Source organism: Rhopalosiphum maidis, chromosome 1, assembly GCF_003676215.2.
Source record: "Rhopalosiphum maidis isolate BTI-1 chromosome 1, ASM367621v3, whole genome shotgun sequence".
Lineage (NCBI taxonomy): Eukaryota > Metazoa > Arthropoda > Insecta > Hemiptera > Aphididae > Rhopalosiphum > Rhopalosiphum maidis.
Window position 1 is genome coordinate 64,863,878 of NC_040877.1, and position 23,571 is coordinate 64,887,448.

At 25.7% G+C, this 23,571-nt stretch overlaps 2 protein-coding genes across 2 annotated transcripts; both read right to left on the bottom strand.

Annotated features, from left to right (window-relative positions):
• Positions 1 to 985: 985 nt before the first annotated feature.
• On the bottom strand, positions 986 to 15,317 carry LOC113548280. The gene is made up of 8 exons (XM_026949080.1): positions 15,264 to 15,317; positions 10,440 to 10,590; positions 9,289 to 9,420; positions 6,795 to 7,388; positions 6,476 to 6,666; positions 6,098 to 6,344; positions 4,738 to 5,061; positions 986 to 1,214 (listed from the first exon to the last, which is right to left on the bottom strand). Exons 1-8 carry the CDS (start codon positions 15,309 to 15,311, stop codon positions 1,195 to 1,197), a joined length of 1,707 nt encoding a protein of 568 aa, XP_026804881.1. The 5' UTR covers positions 15,312 to 15,317; the 3' UTR covers positions 986 to 1,194.
• Positions 15,318 to 20,145: 4,828 nt separating this feature from the next.
• Positions 20,146 to 23,091, bottom strand: LOC113549895. Its single transcript, XM_026951407.1, has 5 exons — positions 23,017 to 23,091; positions 21,929 to 22,064; positions 21,107 to 21,192; positions 20,886 to 21,042; positions 20,146 to 20,532 (listed from the first exon to the last, which is right to left on the bottom strand). Exons 1-5 carry the CDS (start codon positions 23,089 to 23,091, stop codon positions 20,294 to 20,296), a joined length of 693 nt encoding a protein of 230 aa, XP_026807208.1. The 3' UTR covers positions 20,146 to 20,293.
• Positions 23,092 to 23,571: the final 480 nt, after the last annotated feature.

Genomic DNA, 23,571 nt, shown 5'->3' on the forward strand with positions numbered 1-23,571 from the left:
TTATATTTTAATTTACCTATAATACAATTATCAGTATAATTATGTGTAAATAAGGTTTCATCTTAAGAAAAAATTATGATAAAAATCTCAATTTAACTAAAAATACAGGTTAACTTAAAATTAAATTTTAACTATTCTAAAACTCTATTTAACGATACATAATACACATGTACAGTATATATCAGTATTCAGTTTGAGTATGTAGGTATATATACACATAGAATATTCATATATCCATGCATTGGTAATTATAATATTAATATAATAATATTTACATCAATTCGATTCAATAAAATAAATAATTTAGTTAACAAAATAATTTAATTATAATTTTTGTTTAGTTACCCATAGATACATTAAAATATTTTTTATAGTAAAATAAAATAAATCTATATCTGTATATATTATTATTATTATATTGTATATATATATATTTTTTTTTTAAGAGTTAATAGTTTAGCTTCTTGTATCACTTAACCTGGCATAATATGAATAGCAACATGTCGTTTACAATTATTAATAATATTATCAAATTTTTTTTTTTTATTGTATATCGTATGATAATAGCTATTAAAACATTTATATAAATGTGATAATATAGTTATTTCTTATATAGGTACACTAAAGTATGAGGATATTCCATGGACGTTCTTATACTAGAATAAAATAAAATTGCTCGTTCTTCCCTTGAAATTTTCTATACACCCCTTATTAGACGTACACGGTACTCATACCTATTTAATGTCTACGAAAAAATGTAAAAACAAAATAAATAAATTCATTATTATTTACTAGATATTTAGTTATAAATTTATTGTATTATACATTTAGCCTGATTAAATACCTAATCGACAGAATAAAAGTTATTATAGTAAATAACTACCTATAATAATTAATAGGCGCTATAATTAAATTTGTAATAAAAATAAATAATACAAGTAATACAAAAATATAATAATAAGAATATAATTAATAACACATTAAGTTATAATTAGTTGATGTATCTAAAAATCGAATATATCTTTTTTTTTCAAAACAAAGATAAAATATGTACAAAATTACACTTGTTGTAATCCATTATGTGCTATTATAGTATACACTATTAAGTATTAATATAATATGTAATGATGAGCATCGTAGTGATCGTACTGTATAATACCATAATATTCTCAAAATAAGAACTTCAATACATTTTTATGAAACTGCAGGGCATTCTAAAACATCAAAAATACAATACCTAGATTAGTTTTTATAAATAACCTACTAAAATAGTGCACTTCTAAATTCATTATCATTAGTGGCATTATAATGATAACTGATAAATGTCATGGTTATAAAATGATTTTTTTTTTAATTTAATAGTCCCTAATGCTTATATTATATTACTATAAATTATAATAAATGTTTATAATTTGGTACTTAGTGTTCTAGTTCACTAATTTATAACAAACACGGATAATATAATAAGTAATAACATACACAATACAAGGAAGAAATATTCTTATTCTTAAGTGTTTTTTTCAACATGGATAATTATATTAATATTATTTGTTATTAAAATTTGACATAAATTACATAATATACATACTTAATAGATTTATGCGTAAATAATATCAATTAATAATTATATGTACCTATCAATAACCTAAAATTGTTTTTAAGTAAACTATAAGATATTTGTGACGAATTGCGGTTTCTACGTTTTGATGTAAGTATAAAGAAAAATATTTTGTCGGTATAAATGATATGTGCGGTGTACCTACCTACATTTTTAGTTGTAAATTAACGTGAAGAAAACAACCATTTATAAGTGACAATATAATATCACATATGTAATAAGAAGTTCATACACACAATGAAACCATTTAGAGTGCACTCAAAACAAAACAATGTACCGTGAATAAATAAAATAGAACATGAACTGTCTGGTTGTCTCGACTAATTTAGTCACGCAAGAAGTCCCAAATGTCACTGTAAGGGTAATGATACATAATTTTAAAATAAAATTACCTACATTAAAGTCACCCATTTAATTTAATCCATCCCAATCATAGAAAATAGAACTAAAATCATAGATTTGCTGTCTTACCGAATTCAAAGAACTTTAGCTACTGACAAGTGATAACTTACTATTAATCTTTAGGTTATCTGTCAAGGAACTATTTTACACTGATTTACATCATATAATAAAATATATTATACTTTATTTACATTAAAGATTTGTGATATTAATCATTTTAAAACTACGATAAAGTTTATTAGTTTATACTATATATTAGGGGTGGCAAACCTTTTTGGGGTCAAGTGCCAAATTTTTTCAATCGAGGTTTTAAAACTTTTCATGTGTCTAAAGTAAATTAAATTTCTAAGGATAAAAATAAAGTGACAGATCTATTATACCTATTATATCTATTATATGATTTTATTAAGTAAACACACATTGTGAATATCGGGGTGGGGGGCTTGAGGGAACTTACTCCCCCAAAAGCCTACCAAGCCCCCTCAAACATTCTTGCAGATATAAAAATTTTGTAGTTTCATTTTCATATATTATATTCTTAAAAAACAAGAAATATAACACATAATAATTTTTATATTATAAATTTGTTTGTATAATATTTTACATAATATCTTACACGAACATTAAAATTATAAGTTGGAACACTGTCCTATAGTGATTTGTTTTATCGTCTGTTGAATAAAACAAAATGTATATTGTATAAAATTATATTAATTTGAAAATACAATATATAATAAAATAATAATTTTTCACAGTTAAAAAAATAGTTATTTTTTGCTAAATTTTCATTTAGAGTGGTAAATTACCGAAACTGCAGAACGGGTTTTGTTATTTGGGGGTCTTTTTAGATTCACATAGTATAGGAGAAGTGCTGTGAAGATTTTTAGAACTTTATCTTCAATCGTTAACTCACTACAAAGCTATAAAGCTGAAAAACATAAAAAAAAAACTCCCAATAAAATGTGTTTTAATTTTTTTTGAAGTTCTGTAATGAATTAGCTATAAAATAAAAAATTTTGAAAATCTTAATCTGCACTTCTCCTAGTCAATGTGAATCTAACAAGACAATAAACAACAAAATCCGCTATCCGGTTTCAGAGATCTACCTCACTAAATGAAAATGAAAATAAAATCCATTATACATACATATTGCATACAATTAATAAATTTATAACGGCTTTGGTTTATGAAAAAAATTGTAGCCCCCCAACTTTTTCAATGGCGCAAAAAGTTTACACCGTGGTCTAAAAAATACGCTACGGTTCTATACTTGCGTCCTATAGTTGCGATATTTACGACCACCATTTATATGCTTTATGCTTATACTCATGACTCGCGAGTAGAAAATCATACAATTTCCCATTAATTAGAGCGACCAATCAAGGGAAATATGGTTGCCGGCGATCCGTCCGATTATCGATTTAACCATTTTCACGCCACGAATGCGTGTTATAGTACCTAATGGTCCTAATGTATTAGACATTAGTGTACGGTGCGACGAATCTCTACTAAAAATCGTATGTACATGTATTTTTGAGTTCGTCACTTTAAGTCCGACGAAACACGTCACTCGATTTCAAAGGATTTCTACGTTCTGAAAACGATGGATCAAGATAAGATGACACATGAGTGTCATATGAGTGATCAGTTACCTATATTTTTTCCAGGTTTCTGTATTTATATTAGGAATAAACTCTTCGAATGTTATTTAGAGTTTATTGAATTAAAATGTGTATGCATATTGTAAATATATTTTTATACTCCAAGTAAAATCTCGGTAAAATAAGCATGTTATATGTTCTGTCCAATATTATTCTATATTAATATATTATAGGTATATGTATATTATGTAGCACCTAATATGTCATGTATACCTACTAGATCTGTAGCGGTATTTCATTAGTGATATAGTTGAATAAAATGACTAGGTACAAATGGTTTTAAAATAACAAAATTAACAATATCAAATAAATTACCAAATTTAATAGCGAATCGTTATTATTAAATTCTAATTTGTATTTATCGCAGATTGTGCGTATAACACATTTTATGTACAGTTCCCTATTGATTGCAGTAACTAAAGAAAATGTATCTATACAATAAGGGTTACTTATGAGCATATGTTATTTGTACCGATGAATAATTTCTTAGAGTTTTGTATAATTTTCTAAACGACTTTAACGCTCGTAATTCTAATAATTTTTCGATTTTACGGTTAAATCAATTCATTCTATAAGATCTCTTTTATAATTTGACTCGAATCGTATTATTTGTAACTTGATTAAACCAATACTGGTTTAAATATGATAAAACTCATAATGTTATTTGGCGTGTATAGGTAGAAGGCGTCACGCTGTACGACTCGATTACGATTAAATATACGATTTTAGCGTAGACATAACGCCGCTGCGTGTCCTAATTTTATTAAACGTTAAACACCTACCAACTCGTCCGCTGCTGCAATTTGTCGGCAAGATCGGAGCATCGCTTAGACACGGTTACCGTTATATAGTTGGAATATTCTTCACTCCTCCGCGACACGATGTATAATATTATGTACTCTAGCGACATTACAGCATTCTAACATAGCGGTAGTAGATTACCGACCCGTGAGCCACCTATCGCTTAACTTTCTACCCATAACTACCACCTACCTATGGCACCGAGCAATTACCTACGATAATATAGTATACGCCGAGATTACTATTTGCACTTACTGCATACGGAACAGCCTGATTCGTCCGACCCGTCGCCGCATCCGTCACGACCGGAACACAGCACGGCGGTCGATCGGCACCTGCCGTTCCTACACCGGAAAGGGCATTCAGCCGGACTATGCCGGTAAGCGCCGCGCACCCGGGTTAACGGCTGCGGGGGACGCGCGACGAACGTCCTGTTGCCGACCGTCATGGGTGCACCGCCGCCGCCGCACAGGCCTTCCAACTCGTCCGATTTGTCGGCGCACGTCACGACCGCATTGCATAACTCGTACTCCGGTAGACATTGACCGTCGCCGCACTGGAACGTATACGCCGGACACCCTGTAAAAACGTTAAAAAGATCGACGAATATTGCCATTATGAATTGTTCGTTTTGCAGCGCACGTTTACACTTTAAGGCTACTTTAATAATATGTAGGAAGTTATATACCTACTTATTACTTACATTTACATATGACAATAACTTATACTTATCAACTAATTCTACTATGTTTATGTATATTTAACCAAACTAGGCATACCCAGGGAAAAATTACAATTGGCCACGGCTAAATTATATATTGGTAAGCAATATTAAGCATATATTATAATACTATAATAATTAGTATGGTTATAAAGTAAATAAATTAAATGACACAGTTTTATTTTGTATATGAATATAAGAATGATACATTTTTACTTTGAGGAAGTCGAAACCACTTTGATTGATGGAATTTGTTAAAATCACGAAAAATTGCAAACTTGTTTGGACTTGTAAATAATTGGAGTTGGATTTATTTTTTTATTATTATACTTAAGGTTTGAAATTGTAATAATACAAAATTTTATGTTTTTATTACAAAAATTAAAAAAAAATTCATTAATTTTTATGAAAATTTGAATTTCAGATTTTAAAAAATTTCTCAAAATCGTAAATTATTTATAGATATGTGGATTAATATACCGCCTCCATTCAGAATCGTTGTTCATCATATGTAAAAGTATTATACAATAATTGAATTCAAATTTAACCCGTCCATTACAGTGGTCATTACTTATTGTCAATCATTGTCATTATCGTGGTGCTCTTTATATCGATTATACAGCAGAACGATCACCTATTTGTTTTTTATTTATGTATACAACTAAATTTTTAAACTCAAATTTTTCCAATTTCAATCTGGATTTACTCTTCTCTTCAAAAATTTACACAATTGTTAGTTTCTACGTAAATATTATAGAATTGTAATTAATATGTACAACTACATTTTAAATTGTGTGTTTACACAGTAAAAGTGTAAAAAATAATGATCAATTTTATTTATGTAATACAATCAAAAATTACTTATAATTATATTATTATTATATATTATGTTACCTTTATGTTCAATGGCGTTGCAGCCTTCTTCATCGTCACCAAATGGACAATTTTTTACACCATCACATCGAGTTGATCTAGAAACACATAAATTTCTGAGGCCTTTTGCAGACCGGCAGGCAAACGTGGTACTTGGACATTGCTGATTACCCGAACATTCTTCATCTGAATTATCATCTTCCCCGCAATCACCTGTTCGGCCATCGCATACAAAGAACCAACTAATGCATTTACCACTAGATCGGCACTAAAATATATCATTAATTAAATTCTCAAAATTTTAATTATTTAAATATTTTAAACTATTTTTGTTTATAATAAATAAATATTATTGTATTGGCAATACAAATTTGGCATATTTCGATCAAATTTACTTACTTGGAATGTATTCTGTAAGCAGCCTCGATTTTTCGCTGTACACTGATCAATTGTCTTATTATTTGGTAGACAATCACAAATTCCATGCAAGCATCTTGAATATTCATCATTTCGCATACACTGTGCATCGCTAACACACGGAAATCCTAGACTAATACGTCGTTTGGGTTCTCCCTTTCTTAACATAATACCTAAAATTACATAAAAAAAATATATTTTATTATTATTTTTTTTAAATACTCTAATTTCCATGTTTAGGATGAGAGTATAGGTACTATAAATAATCTATATGTAAATAAAATCCGAATTCCAGAATTACCTGTATTACTGATTGGTTTCTTATGCAATTTTGTAGATGAATTATTGAAAATTATTTGGCTTTTATTTTGTGAATCTTTCATTGGACTTTTTAGGTAAATTTTGATTGGTGGCGGCGTAGGCACTACAGAAAATTGAGGCTTAAATGTAATGTTCTTCGATGCAACTGTTGTGTAGTTGAGAGAAATGACTGATGACTGAGTGTTCGTCACCGGAATAGCAGTAAATTGTATACCATTATTCGTTAAATTTGTTTTTATAATGGGCCGTTTTAAAGGAGGCATCTGTGGTTTATTGACTGGTCGTAATGGCTTAATTGTTGAGGTAGTTGTTGTGAGTCGTTGATCATTCGTTTGCCAAGGTCGTTTTTGGTACGGCACTTTTTTCTTTAAATCTGGTTTACTAAATGGGTATTTAAATGCTGCATTATTAGGTTTAGTTAGAGTAGAATCTTGTCCTCTGTATATACAGTCCTGGGAAGCAGAATTGCATATGCAAAAACCAAAAACACCAGGTATGGTAAACTCGCATCGGTTATTTTCATCCGACAGTGCGCAATGAGTGTCACTATAACACACTTCTCCCAATTTGGCAGCTGTGAAGAATATTAACAACATGTTATAATATTAGGATAATATAAAATATTATGACAGTTAATTACATTAATGTTATTGTAATTTTATTAAATAATCAAATATTTCACTTTATTTTTAATTTAATAATAATACATTTTTTCTATAATTATTTTACACTTATATTTTATTTATTTTTGTAAAATAACTTTTATTAATACAACTATTATTCAAGTCTGTGGATTATTCATTATTAATTTATTAGTTGAATATGTTTTATTAGTGAAAGGTAAAGAAAACGAATAGCAATAATTTTTAATTGATTAGCGAAAAATAACATTAATAATAAAAGGTTATGGTTTTCTTTTTTGGATTTTATACTATTTTGGTCATATTTAGGTATGGATAAGATTTGAAATGTTAATACAATATTTTCACATTTAATGACTGAAAAATTGGTTAATATCCAATTATGTATTTATTCTTAAATTTTTTTTCTAGTAACCTATACAAAATACAAATAAACATATAATAATAGTAATATAATAACAATACATAAGAAAAAAAATATCCAATATAATGATGTAATACGTTATAAATGTATACTCTTATTGAGTATACATTGAGTATTGAATAACGTTTATATAGGTATGGTATAAATATTTTCGTTTACTACTAACACTAGTACTTAAATCGTACGGTGTTTAATATGGAAAATACATCTAAAATATGGTCCAAGCAGGATGTCCCACAATAGCATTCCTTTAATCTGAACCATATCGGCGAGGAAAATTTTTTTAAATCGATGTATAATAGAATCTGGCGAACCAAATTGTATTATACATAATACTGATGGTTTAAGCTGTAAATATACTTTTCAACAGACTATGCTAATAAGAGTTTATTGCACTTTGAATTTAAATTTGTGGCGAAAAAATATTGGTCTATAGATGTAGATATATACCATTTTTCCTTTCAATAAAAATATAATAATTTAAATCCCTTCACGTGTAATAGAATAACACACACAGCTATCAAGAACAATATAAAGTCTCGCGTAATAGGTATTCTATAACAATGACCTCCAATAATCCGTATGCGTACGCGTGTATGTATAATGTAGATACCTATTACACACCTGGAACGTTTGAGTGTTATTATTTTTTTCTTGACATGGATCTACAATCTGTTATGTATTATGAAAGCATCATATTAAATGAAAACTAACGGGTTCCTGTATGGCTGTATGTTAATGAACGACGTCAATGAACCAAAGGATCAGGGAAATCGTAGTATACGTTTTTCACTTGAATGAATTATTTCTATATTTACAGTATGGGAACTAGTACCAACGTTTATAATATGGTAATCTTTATTGTTTTAAAATGACGCACGTAATTATTAATTTAGCTCTACACGAATACTAAATAAATGAAATTGCGTGTTGTAATGAGAACTGAATTTTAACAATGTCTCCTTAAATATCTCTCTAATATATTAAAATTGATATAATTTAATCGAGTAGTATAATTTATAATAGTCACCTTATAATATAATGTATAGTCCTATTTTTCACGTACAGACGTAATGTTGGTTAATAAATTTGATTTAATTTTTAGTCCTTAAATTAAACTCCAATTTACATTTCTTAATGAGATATCTACATGTAAGGTTAAGTTAGTATTTTTAGTTTTTAACAATTTATTTTTAAAGTATAAATTATAACCCTTATTTGTCAAGTTATTTTTAATAAATTTGAACGATACATTTAAATTTGTACTTTTATGTAAGTTATTCTATATAAATAGTATCTTATAATTACACATTACTATAATTTAATTTGTATTCGTAAGTATAATTATCATAATATTATCACACAATAGCATCATATATTAATATTAATTATTAAATAATATTACTTACGAGATAAACATGTATGTCTTCGATACTGCCAGAATTTCGATTCACACTCACATACGTTATCAAGACATCTACTATTAGCTACTTTCAATGAGCATTGCTCATCTACAACACACTCAAATCCTAAAAGTGTAGCTGTAAATTCAAAAGTATTAAATTAAAATCAATAACGATAACTTTTATTTTTAATTGGACTACTTTTGGATAACATAATAGAAATTAGGTCCTCCAAATAATTCGTGACGTATAGTAGGTATATGTTTCAATAGTATATAATAATAATTTAATTATCCAATGAGGATATTGTGCCTGGGGCTTTTATGAAAGGCGCCATGATATAACGGACAATACTAGATTTTATTACTTCCGAACAATAAGTATATGTTTCTGTTCCAGATTTTATCATCTGAACGTAAATTCGCTCTAAAAAACTCAATGATAATAAATAATAAGTATAATATTATACTTAGGTATATTTATGTTGATATTTCCGAAACTGAATACAGTGCAAAGGTTTACATTACGAAGCCATTTTCAATTTTAATTTTTTTACATCTAATATTTACATAAATTATTTAAGATATTAATACCCAATAAGGTTTTTAAAATGTATTCAACTGAAATTATGTATTTATTAAATAATAATAGTAATAAACATAAGCATTATTTTAAGAAAGACAACCCTATTGGCTATAATATCATTAAAATATACAAATTAATTAACTAGTATTATTATATTGCAAATTTTAATTCATCCAACTTATAAAACTTAATATTATTATAGCAAACACTAATTTTGTTTCTCATTATTTTATTAAATTGCAATAGTTTTTAATATAATTTTGAATAAATACATAAATTGTTTAATGTAACTTTAAAATCACAATGGTAAATATTTTTTAAAGCATAAAAATTATTTATAAAAATATTTGACTTATTATTAGGAGTTAGGACTTAGAAGCCAGAAGCCAAAATTTAAATTGATTGTATTTTAGACTGTATAAATACAACGTATTAGGAATAATCATGGTTTCTTGATATTTCAATTAAATAATTAATATCTTAGATTTTAATGAGTTCAAATTTAGTAATATTTAAAATCGACTAAAAAAATATCAATTAATCATGTAAAAACATGACTTATAATAACTTACACTGTAAACATGTATTGTTCACTCGTGCGTAGTAAGGTAAACAAGAACAAATTCCAGTCTCCTGGTGACATTTGCTAAATTCTGTGTCACAATCTTGATTAGTAAGACACACTTCACCTAATTTCACTCCGAGTATTTGTCCAGGAAAATTCTATAAATAACAAATTTTAAAATTAAATTTATTTTTTTATTTTTAAAGGTTTTCAAACAGTCACAATAATTGAACATGATATGATGTACAAATACTAATGTTTTTACTATATTTGAATACAAATATACATGCTTAATATTTTACTTTTATCCGGGAGAATCAAGTATAGTTGTAGGTACAAGGTACAATACTAAGCCTACTAATCCAAATATCCTAGTTATGATGTTGTTTTTAAAGAATAATAATTTAAAAAAGTAATGATTATTATTGATATTTTTACTTAGAATTAGTAAAAATACAGTTATTTACCCACCTACTATAAAAATATAAGAAATCTAATTTTTATTATACCACCTTTATGAATAAATAAGTGACTGTTTTCAATCAAATTTAACCATAAAAATGTATATAATATACGCTATGAGCCGCAAATAGTAAGAATAATGACTTTATTAGTTATTGTTACGATTTACGAACCATCTTGTTCTTGTTAATATAGTATAACGTTTAACTATATATACATAAAATGTACATAACAATTGTTCTGTCTATTTAGATCACATTCTTCCGTGTACATGTTAAAAATTTAAACGAAAGTGTCAACATAAGTAAATAAAATAATATAAGCTATAACAAGAAATAATATAGTTCAGAATGAAATGTGAATACGACTGAGAGAATATAATATGTCTACACATAAATACCGTACAATATAATAAATATATTATATGTGTGGTATTTCAAAAATATATGTAATGTAGGTATACATTTTATTATTATATGTGTGATACTATAATTTGTATGACAAGTATAAGTAGTTGAAAAAATTGTGAAAATATCAGTAACAAATCAATTGAATAAAAATTATAAAAGTAAAAGTATGTTTAACAATAGAATAAATGGTGGAGTTTTTTCAATATTTTTACCATTAAGTGTAACTTCAAAAATCTATAAATATTGTGTACACATTAAAATGGAAGACTAAAGACTCCTTAAACAAATTAAGCTCTAGTAAAGCCTAGATAAATAATATAATAATATATATACATAAATTATACGAGTAAATTAAAGAAAATATTCGTAAGATAAATGAATAAGATTTGTTTTAAAAAACTAAACATATCCATATGTTGAAACTTTTGAAAACTTCAAACCAAATTACAACTGTTCAATAGACTATTACTATCATATTCGAAAACGAGATTATTTACGCCTTTACATATTATTATTATGTATCACAAAAAATGTGGTTACGCATTGTAACATCACATGTGCACCGTCACTCAACAAACATAAACCGAATAATAAGAATCTTACTTTGAGTATTACCATTCTCACATTTTTCACGTAATACCGTATTTTAGCGGGAAAGTCTTATTCGCTCATATACGGACGTCCAACTTATGCCGTTACACCCATACAATGTTATAATGTTATATAGTTTTAGCCAGTTCGAAATCGTGTTTTTTTTTAGTTTAAATCAATTTTATGAATAATATTTTAACAATACAACAATGAATTTGTAATATGTTGGGCAAAAATATTATAATATAAAAAGTACTACTTATTACGATGATCTGGTTTTTATGGATTCTTAAAGACGTAGAGTTATTTTACAGTTAACACCAATAATTAAGAATTAAACATAATAATAAACAAGCATGCGCAATAAACTCATCTCTAATAAGTAGTAATAACACCAAATAAATAATAAATAATATAATATAACAGTTGATAAATCAATACTTTTTACAAAACCTATATAATATGATTTAACAAATATCAGTTTGATCAATTGTATATATAAAATACATATATAATAATTAATTGTAAAAATATGTGATTTTCCGCCAGCCTATACAATGTATAATATATTTTTGTCGTGTCATTGTCACGTTTCATCGTTTGATCTATTTGTTACAGAAATGGTCTAGTCAGAGACAGACGATACCGTCAAGTGTCTGGTCGAAATTTAATTTGACAAAAAAAAAAGTAAAATGTAACGTTTACCAGTTTGTCCTAGTCTTCGTCTACCAGCCGTCTACGATTCACAATAACCGAATGTAAGATTAAAAGATATTTATTAAATGGTACAACCATCAATCATTATTATTATATTTATTATTCTATTATATAGCAGTTGCGTGTTTAAGTATAGATATATTCAATTATAGACTATATCAATAGAAATAGATAGAAATTAAAGAACAGCAAATATATCAAAATTAGGTTTAACTATTGTAATACTAATTCAATTTAACTCGAATTGAAACCATATTGGTACCTATATAATTTAAAAAAAATTAATCATTTATATATAAATGATTGATATTAGAAAATCGATTAAAAAATAGGCACCAGCTAAACCTTTGTCAGAAAACTATTATATTTATACATATATAATATAAACTATAAATGTTAAATGCAATTCAATAATTATATTCTACACATATAGGTATAGTATATTATCTAAAAAGTAAACGTAAAATATGATCATATAGTATTATAGTATTTTAGTGAGTATATAATATTGGCATATTACGATAATTTACAGATAAAATAAGAAAAAATAAATCCAAGGACAATATATTTTGTACTAAAATCCAGGGTTAAAATAATAACTAATGGATAGACAAAAATAATTATTTAACTTAAAAAATTAAAAATAGCCTGTTTGAAAAAAAATATTTATAATAATATTATACCTGACTATGGCTATTGGCTATAGATAGAAACATGATGTAAATAAAAATAATAAAATAATTATATTGAAAATTTACATTTTTCTATCATTAAAAATAATAATAATATGATTGTCGATAATATATTATAGTAGATTACAAAAATAATGAAAGAGCACTAAATAACGTTTAGCCTATTTGTCATTAAGATAGATAGGTACTCAAGACGAAGTAGACTAAATAGTATTTTAAGTTTTTCTTGCATCTTTAAATATTTATTTTGGTTTTTCGTCAATGTTGATCTAACGTACCCAACTATCTTTAGCCAATTTTTGTTTCGTAATCGCAAATTCAAGTGGATTAATTTGTGCTTAAATACTTCGATGGTTATTTATTACCTACAAAATAACGCATAAGTATTGGGTAGCAAAGGAAAAAATACCAAAAAAGAATCAATCGATATAGTATTTATTATATAATTTATAATTGATACCTATTTGGCAATCATTTAAAAATGTAATGTTTTTTAAATGCAAAAATAATATTGTAATTATTCTTAATATCTCATAGTTGTTTTAATTTATTTTAACCCTAAATATTTTATCCCAATACCATTTTTGTTTTTTATAGTATAATCTTAGATATAACTGACGTATTTCAAGAGGTTTTAAAGTATAAATAAACAATTCGAAAATATATAATACGCACTGAATTAGAAGTGCATCATTAATTTTAGAATGTGGACAATAGTAATGACCTACGAGTTTGTGATATGAATCTATGATGTTTATTAAAATATTTTCTTCACGCTGCAGTAAGCAAGTATAAACTGATTTTATGGAGTTAAAAAACAATTTGACAAGGCAGTATATTAGCTTCTAAAATAAATTTTGTTAACAAATAATGGGCTAAATCAAATAATATGTAGTTAGTTTATTTTTATTATTAGAGTGCTCTACTCTTAAAAAACTATCATTCATCATCACTAAATATGTATAAGATCAAGTTCTCCATTGGGTCATGTTGTTTAAATTATATAAATATGAAGGTAGAAGGTACCTACCAGACTCTAGATATGCCTTTGTCCAGTATGAATAGTTAGGTTTAAGTACTTACTACAAATCCATTCGTGCTTGAAGGCTACCTATGGAATACCATTTCTTATTCTCTTTTCATAATCTCTACTACCTATATAGCTTATTAAAGTCATCATAATAGTTTATTCTCTAGTACCCTTAAGTAGCCAGATAGGTACATATGTGTATAATTAATCCTCCATCATCACTAATCTTAAACTACATTTTCTACTTGACAAATTGTCTCACCAATGAAAACACGCATTGAATAATTAATTTTTAACGTTATCCTTTTAAAATCATTTTACTATTTTAATAAATTCATAACAGCACCTACATAACATATTTATTGATAAACACATTTAAAAGGTAATTTTATTTAACTAAAATTCTTTAGTATAACTATAGGTACATAAATTAATGACTAATAATAAAATTAGAATTCGACTAATGACTGTATAATTGTAACTATAAATTCTATGAATTCACACATGAGTTATGTATTTATTATTTATTATTCGAATTGAATTTCCTAATATTTCCGCAAAGTCAAAAATTAAAAAATGTGACGACTGACAACGACGAGCGTTTTAATGATATGTTTTTCGTTTAGAGAGGATTGTTAATTTTTTTTATATTTATTTATAAAAATAATACTATAAAAACTGACTATATAAAATATAAGAATGAAATTCATATTTATATAACCAAGTTTCTAGTAATCCTTTTTACAAATAATATCAATAACAGAAATAACTCTACTAAAATAAGACTATAGATACTCATATTTAATCTATTTAATAATGTTTGAAATCAATTAATTATGTACAAACTTAAATTTACATTAACTTTGATTACTAGGTATACATTTTATTTTATAATATATAATTTATATATTTTATTTTAATCAACTTACTTTTATCACCATAATGAAACAAAAAATCTTGAAGAAATTTAAAATCATTTTATTCAAATTCTGTTAAACCAAAATTATTTAGGTATATGATTTTTATTAATACTTCTAAAATTTTAATAGACTATATAAATGCATTTAAAATATTAACACGAGTTTTTTGAAATGTTATCGTTATGTGTAAAACTATAGAGGTATAAGACATAGTTTGTAAATACTACGACCTATTCGGTCGCGCACAACACACTGTTCAGTCAAAAAAACTGATCACAACCTAAGAAGCCTGTGTGACATTCTGTCATCCCCACCGAATTTTCATTACAGTGCTCGTACTGTTTTCTCTTGAGAACAGTAATAAGTATCTTCAAAATAGAATATCGTTTTTATATAGTTGTATCACTTGTATCACACTCTGACCCTGGAAATATCTGTATGGATAAGACTACATAAGTAATAAATTATACTTTAATTTCAATATTAAATTTATGCAAACATGATTTAAAAAAACTATAAGTCCAGTTATTCTTTCCAAATTAATAATAAAGTTTGAATAATCAATTTTAAGAGTGTGGATAAACGACATTCTTTAAGATCATCCTACGAATAAACATGAAAAATGAAGAGGATTGTTTATACAATAGAATATTTTACACTTTTAGTACCTACAAAATATTAAACAAATCAAATGTTTATTATTTAACAGGTATTTATTACTTACATAACAAGATAAAATACATAAATTATATTATAATTTATTGTATTCTCCGCTTTAATACAATTTAAAAATCCAATTGAATTAAAATAAAATAATCTGCAAAGAATAATTGTAAATTTATATTTTAAAATGGTACACATAGATAAAAAAAAGGAGGAAATAGGTACGTAATTCACTTTTAAGTACTCAAAATTATTTTTAGTAATATGGGTAACATTATTGTATAGAATTCATGTTAGATTTAATAGTATAATAATTTGCATTTATACCTAGGGTGCAAAAATATGGTATATTACTAATTCGATTAACTTGAAGTTGTACATAATTTTAATCATATACCATGTATTTAATTTAAACCAATTGTATAGGTACATATACTATGTAGGTCACTCATGATTAATTTCTCATGAGTAGAGCTATTATGAAAATTATAATGTCTTGTAAATATGTATTATAATATTAAAGGTAACAGTTTATAAACAAAAGTTAACGTATAATAGTTATAAAAATACGAATATACTCGAATAAATGATCTATATGTCTGCAAATTAGGAGTTATTTTTTTTATGATACTGAATAATATTATGAATGAAAATAATATAAAAATATCTTTCAATGAATAGGGTAACAACTAAACATGTAAATATAAGGTACAAATAATATAAATATACCTATAATGTTTTTTTATTTAATCTAATATGAATTTTAATGATAAAAAAAATATATTATCCTAGTACCCACGTAATCTATTTTTATATTTTTACTTTGAATCAAGTTATGAATATTAAAAAATGTTTGAAATGCTCATAAGTTGTTTCAAAATTGAACATAAATAATATATAATTCTAAAGATAATATATTTTTTTTAAATTTGATGATAGGTAAATTTAACATCTTATAAATCTCATTATAAATCCTTTAATAATTTTATTTTATAAATATCTTACAATTGTATACATTAAAAAAAAATTAATTCGCATATCAAATTTTTCAATTCAATAAATTTCCGTTTTAAATCATTGAACTTCAAACAATCAATAATACGTATAGAGTTTTTAGCGAAAAAAATAAACACACTATGCAAATTATAAAGCGTGAAAATAGTAGGTATGTGAAACCATTAATGCATTCCTATAAATAATATATAATATATACGCTTTTTAATAACTGTACACAAATTTTGTAGGTACTCAAACACATTTAATAATTATTGTTCTTTAATAATTTTAACTTAATTTTGTAATGTTTTAAATTACAATTATAAATGCAAAAATATAATATACTACTAATATATTACGAATATAATACGATCACTTAATGGACAATAAAGAACACTACAACACCACAACTACATAGTTCCTCTTATAAATTGAATCCCTTCAGACAAAGGACTCCAGAGATACATTGATGCGCTCCCTTACAATCTGTGCGAAATAATATCACCTAAACCAGAAATGACATCAAATTTTCTTTAGTTCCACTAAGAGACAAATCTGTTCCAAAAAATTTAATGTAAACACATATTTTAATCTCAGCTCAGGTAATTATAATAAACAGAACTCTATATATTATATTTAAACTTAATTTAATGTAACATTAAATGAAATATTATATTTGTTAGAAAAACTTCGATAAACATATAGAAGTTGAGACGTATAAACATATTAAAAAAAAAAAACTTCTAAAATCATTAATCATTATAATTTAAATATATAAACTATGAATAAAGTTAAACCACCGTTAATTTCTAATCAATTGTGTAATTATGTGACTATAAAAAATTTTTTGTCATTTTTTAAGAGCATTATTGCGTTGAAAAGACATTTTTAGGGCATTTTAGAGCATTTAAATCCTGCTTTAAAAAAAACATGCATTTTACTACTGTAATTGTACATGACATTACAGAGGCAAATGTATTGAGAGCTTTGATATAAGATCCCAATAATTAGTTAAAAAATCTTTTTTGTTTATTTAAAAAAATATCGTATACGGTATAATTCTATATTATACAAAACCAAAATGTACCCATATGTAAGTCATAATGTGCATATACTATATATAATATATAATATATACATTATACATAATATATTATGTATACATCATACATAAATCCATTCATCAATATTTTTGTTGTATCGAGGAAACAATATAAAATAATATATAAGGTATATCGTATATGTACAAATGTACAATTGATTTATATCATTTTTTTGCAACTGGTCTCATTTATACCGAATGACTAGTTTTGAATCTATAAAATAATCACGGCCATGACACATTGACAGATTGCCTATTGTTTAACGCTTAAAAAACTAAACTTATAAACTATAGATGCATGGTACATCTCACATGCCTATACAATATTGTAAATGTAAAGAGTATTCTTTACAATTAAATCGATCTAATTTTAATGTTGATAATGAGAAAACCTAATAAAAATAAGATAATAGAACTAAATGTTCGCTTATGTAGAAATTAAATAGATAATAAAATAAATTAAATTGAATAGAAATATTGATAAATTTTAAATTTATTAACACATCATTAAAAATATATTGCTTATTTTATACAAAAATAATAATCTATAATCTTAACTATGATTTTCAAACTTCGCTATGTTTATAAATGATATTTATTATTATTTATTACGCAACGTATTTATTAAATTTAAATTTAAATTAAACGCGACAATGCATACTCTAGTTTTATCACTATTTAATCGATTATTATTAAAATAATAATATCTATCATTGGCATAGCCCTCCTGCACCCCCTTCTTAAAATTTCAATCAAATTTAAAAATGTTTTCAGTGTTCTGTGATCATATTGCGTAAGACCCACAGAACCATGTATTAAAATTGTATTTTGTGTGAAGATTGCTGTAAAAATCTAAAATTGTACATACTAATGATATCAGCATAATTGTATAAAAAACTCGCAAGAAATTTTAGTAATGCCTCTCATAAACATTATACATTATCAGTCCCTCCTCAGATAAAATTCTGTGACTATACGCAGTATATGAATAGGGCCGTATTAACGCATAGACACTATAGGCACTGTGCCTAGGGCCTACGAACATTTTTGGGGCCTAATGTGTAGCTACTATTTTTTTTGTTGCAATTATCTTGTTTAATACTTAAATACATAAAGAATAAAGAAATATTCAAATTGGTGTAAAATAAGTTTTTTTATGGTTTTAACAATTTAATTTTCTATATATTTGTAGACTGAGTAAAATTAATTGTTTTTAAGATTTATTAAAATTATTATCATATAAAAGTTTAGATTTTATTTTATTTTTAAAGGTTTAATAACATCGAAATTCAACACTTTCTCTCCTAAATAGAAGGTTTTATACTCATTAAAATACTGGACATCGCAGTGCTGTATAAGCACATAGGAATTAAAAGCACTGTACCTAGCTAGGGCCAAGGCTACACCTGAAAAAAATTTCGGAGGGGAGGGTTCAACATTTTTTTTAAAATATAAATACTGAAAATTTATAGTCAATTAACTTTAATCACTATAAAATATTTCTATTTTTAAAAAAATCTTGGGCGGACCGGACCCCTGGACCCTCCTCCATCTACAACTTTTCCTCGAGCTTACGATTGTATTAATCCGGGCCTGCATATGAATAGGTAGTATAGAAATAATATAATATAATAATATATTAAATTTATAATATACTAACTAGGTAATTAATAGTTTATAATAAGACAATTTAAAGAAAAATATGAATCTATATAATAATAAACAAAAATTATTTTATTTTATAAAGAGTAAAACTTACGCATTTACTATTTTTATTAGCTCTTAAAGTCTTAAATAATATAATAATATTAAATAAGCTCTTCATAATTTTGCCCAAAGTTGAATTAAATTAAATGTAATTTATGATTTTTTTAAATCATATTGTACCTTGTATAAAATGTCTTCATATTCAATATTTAAAATTATATTTTCTTGTCAAAAATTGCAAGTATGGATAAATAAGTTTAACAGTAAATATTGGTGTAAAATGTAAGTATATTTGTATAATGCATTATAATAGATTATATGAATTAAAAATATTAATATAGATACATAAATATTTTATGAATTATGTGAAATAAATTAGTATTTGAAAATAAAATATACTTTGACCTCAATAGTTAAACATCATTTTTAAAGTGGTTACTTCACGATACGAATCAATGCATTCGATGGTTATTTAAATTTTAAAATACTCATCATCATAACATAAAAGGTATTAAGTACCTACTCTATATTTTACACTAATTGTTTTGCGTAGTTGCGTGGCTATAAGTAGTTAGTACTCGTATTGTGGCATGTTTTCATAAGGATAACTGTAGCTAGGTTTGAATGGTCTCCATCCGTAATGATCAGATAGCGGATCATATACAACGTCTTGAATGTTTACCGCAGTTTTCGGTAACGCACTGTTGTTCGACTCGAAAGCCTCTCGTGAATGAGACGCTAATAATTTCTTGTCCAATATCAAGCATTGCACCAAACTCAACGGACAACACCACAAATAAATCAATATTTCTAAAATAAAAATTTCTAAATTACTTTACTCGTCTAATATGAGATATTATTATATTAGGATAACCCTAATAATAAACTATTAATTATATTAATAACTTAAAAGTTATAAATGTTATATAATAAATGCATATGTTAAATTGTAATATCAATACCTATTGGCTATATATTTTCTACTATATGTATTTTAATTCATACTAACTAACTAACTAAATAATATTATTATTATTTTTGAATAAATGTACACTAGTCGTTTTAAAAATAATAAGTATAAATTATATTAAATACTTAAAATCATTGTTTAATTTATTTACAACATGTGTTATTAATAATGAAAAAAATATTTAAATACTCACGTAAAAGAAATACTCCAATTACAGAAATCAAAATTAGGAATAAGAAATCCAACACATTCATTTTAATTAGAATCATAGATGTTATCACCGAGTAAAATATGATAAATAGTCTTATGAATTCCAGAATAATATATGGTAGTATTAAAATAATTGATCTCTAAAAATGAATAATTAATAATAAAATAATGTTAAGCGACAGCCTATTTTAATAAAGTACATACCTTAAAAGCTCCGTATATTAACGCAACACAACTAACAGTATGTAACAAAAAGTAAAACATAATGTTCGTAATATAGTTCCGCGGATCTATAGTAATAATAAAAAACAATTAATAATACATATAGTCATATAAGAATCCTATACACCCCACTCGCGGAGCCCATGTATAGGATGATTGTTTTTAATGTTAAACATACTCATTAGTTAGTAATTATTTTCCATATTATATTGAATATTTTATTTTTAATTCTAATAATATTTATATTTTATCTACCAAACCTATCCGTTGTCTATTTTCACGCGCTTGTTCTATTTCGTAAATTATATTTTATAGTTTTTCCACTAGGTTTAAATAATCCGTAACAAAATAGTATATTGTGTAATAAGCCTGGGAAGTAAGTTATTTTTTATTTCAGCCAAGACTGAAATTGTCTTCCTGTCACACGAGCCACGTGTAAGCATATACTATCTGTAATCATTCTTCTGATGCTTCTGAAACTACCTTAATCTGTATTACATTAATCCATATTACTCACTTACTGTTCTCATCAAATCATTTCATAAAACTACTCACGGGGCTATGGGAGTAACTCACCTACTAACTGGCAGCTAATACTTAATGCATAAATATATTAGACAAAATGTATCGATACGTTCATGTACGCTAATTGATAGGTAATTCTGATTAAAATAACATTTCCGATCTATGTAGACGGAAAAAAAATATTTTCCAACGCTTAAATTGGCATCAAAAATTAAACTTTCTGTGATAGGCAAGACAAAAAGTATATTAACAAGGTATTATAAAATGTCTAATTTTAACCTTTTTCGATTGCTTTAAAAATCTCCGTCGTATAAATCATGTTGTTTGAATGAAGCATTTTATTGATTTCACGAGAAATTGTATCTGTCATACTTAAACTGAGAATGCAAACCATTTCAATTATAATTGATTGTATCTAAAAAAAACACACACATACAACTTAAATTATTAAATTAGTTTATAGTGAAGTTTTATGTCACATTTTTATATTTGTTATAACTTATAAGTTATCTGTGTAGGTATAGTAAAAGTCTGTAGCTTGTTGCAAGAAAGGTCAATATCAAAAAATATATTTAGTATAAAAATTTGTCAATTTTATATTTTAAGTTTACAACAGTGCTAATAATAACCTGGCCACCTGCGATTTAAAACTTTTTATTTTGGAATTTTAAACTTTTTACAAAGATTATCTGGTTATCAATTTATAGAAATAAAGGAAGATTCTCATTTGAAAATATAAGTTGATATTACAAAACTCTCCCATATAATGTATAAGAATCCAAGTATTTAAAAACAGAATATTTAAAAGTTCTACAAATCAAAATTTGAGTAAATGTATTATGAAAGAAAATATGAGTTATGAGCATACTCAGTGAATCAGAATATGTATCTTGTTCCTAATAATGTATAACTGTATAGATTGCCTTTATGTATTAGGTACATGTATTTTTTTAGTAGGTAATTAATAATAACGCTGAAGACTTGGGTACCTACTTATACTCGCTACAGTGCTATTTAACTATATAGACGCACCAATTGTTGGTTTAATTTAATAAATAATTAGGTTAATCGATAATTTAAATCTAAAGACCTATTATAAATTCATAGAAAATATTATAAACAGTTAGGTTCCAAAGTTTTATATGGTGATGGGTGAATAAATTTTAACTCTGTATTTAAGATGACTTCTACGCCTATATGGCTATATTCACCTATTTATAGCCATATGAAAATAATATACACAATATTTAGATATGTTCGTACTTCGTATATAGATTATAGGTACATCAATCTCTCATAACATAATACGAAACCAAGAAGGATATTTATACTATACATTTTTACTGTAATAATAATTATACACTTACTACAGATATTAATCCGACGATGATAGTACCGAGACGTAAGGGCAGCCATGTACAAAATGTATACATCAACGGCATTTTGCATTAATTGAAAAATAAGCATAACCATCGAATTGAAATCATTAGACCGAGATGTACAGCTTAATAATACGTATATATAGGTACCTATAAAATTGGTTTAGAATAATTCGACTTTTACACGTTTGTTGTATATAGTATCGATTTTAGAGGTAGTATAGGTAGTTACGTACCTACACAGTCCACCCATGTATTTGATACACATATTTGAGTATATTGATTCTCTAATTATATACACATTAGAAAATTACAAATATGACGGATATGACATGTTTCAATAATTGAATAATGACTGATCCCTACAAAGATAATGGACAATACTCGTAACATTCGATACCTACAGTTCAGTTTTAGTCTCTATCTCACCAATTCACCAATAGGAATTTAATGTGTATAGCATTTTTACATTATACGATGGGATTATAGGAACCTGAATATATGTCAAACCACTCAAACCAAACGCCTAAGTTTTAATATTAA

Bases quoted from the DNA above. Each gene is read 5' to 3' on its own strand.
- LOC113548280 (XM_026949080.1), bottom strand. From the start codon at position 15,311: ATGATTTTAAATTTCTTCAAGATTTTTTGTTTCATTATGGTGATAAAA. The intron at 10,591-15,263 runs GTAAGTTGATTA...TGTTATTTATAG, and splicing joins GTTTCATTATGGTGATAAAA to AATTTTCCTGGACAAATACT. The intron at 6,345-6,475 runs GTAAGTAAATTT...GATATATTTTAG, and splicing joins GCTTACAGAATACATTCCAA to TGCCGATCTAGTGGTAAATG.
- LOC113549895 (XM_026951407.1), bottom strand. From the start codon at position 23,091: ATGCCGTTGATGTATACATTTTGTACATGGCTGCCCTTACGTCTCGGT. The intron at 21,043-21,106 runs GTATGTACTTTA...ATTCATTTTTAG, and splicing joins TAATATACGGAGCTTTTAAG to AGATCAATTATTTTAATACT. The intron at 20,533-20,885 runs GTGAGTATTTAA...TTTTTATTTTAG, and splicing joins AATTGGAGTATTTCTTTTAC to AAATATTGATTTATTTGTGG.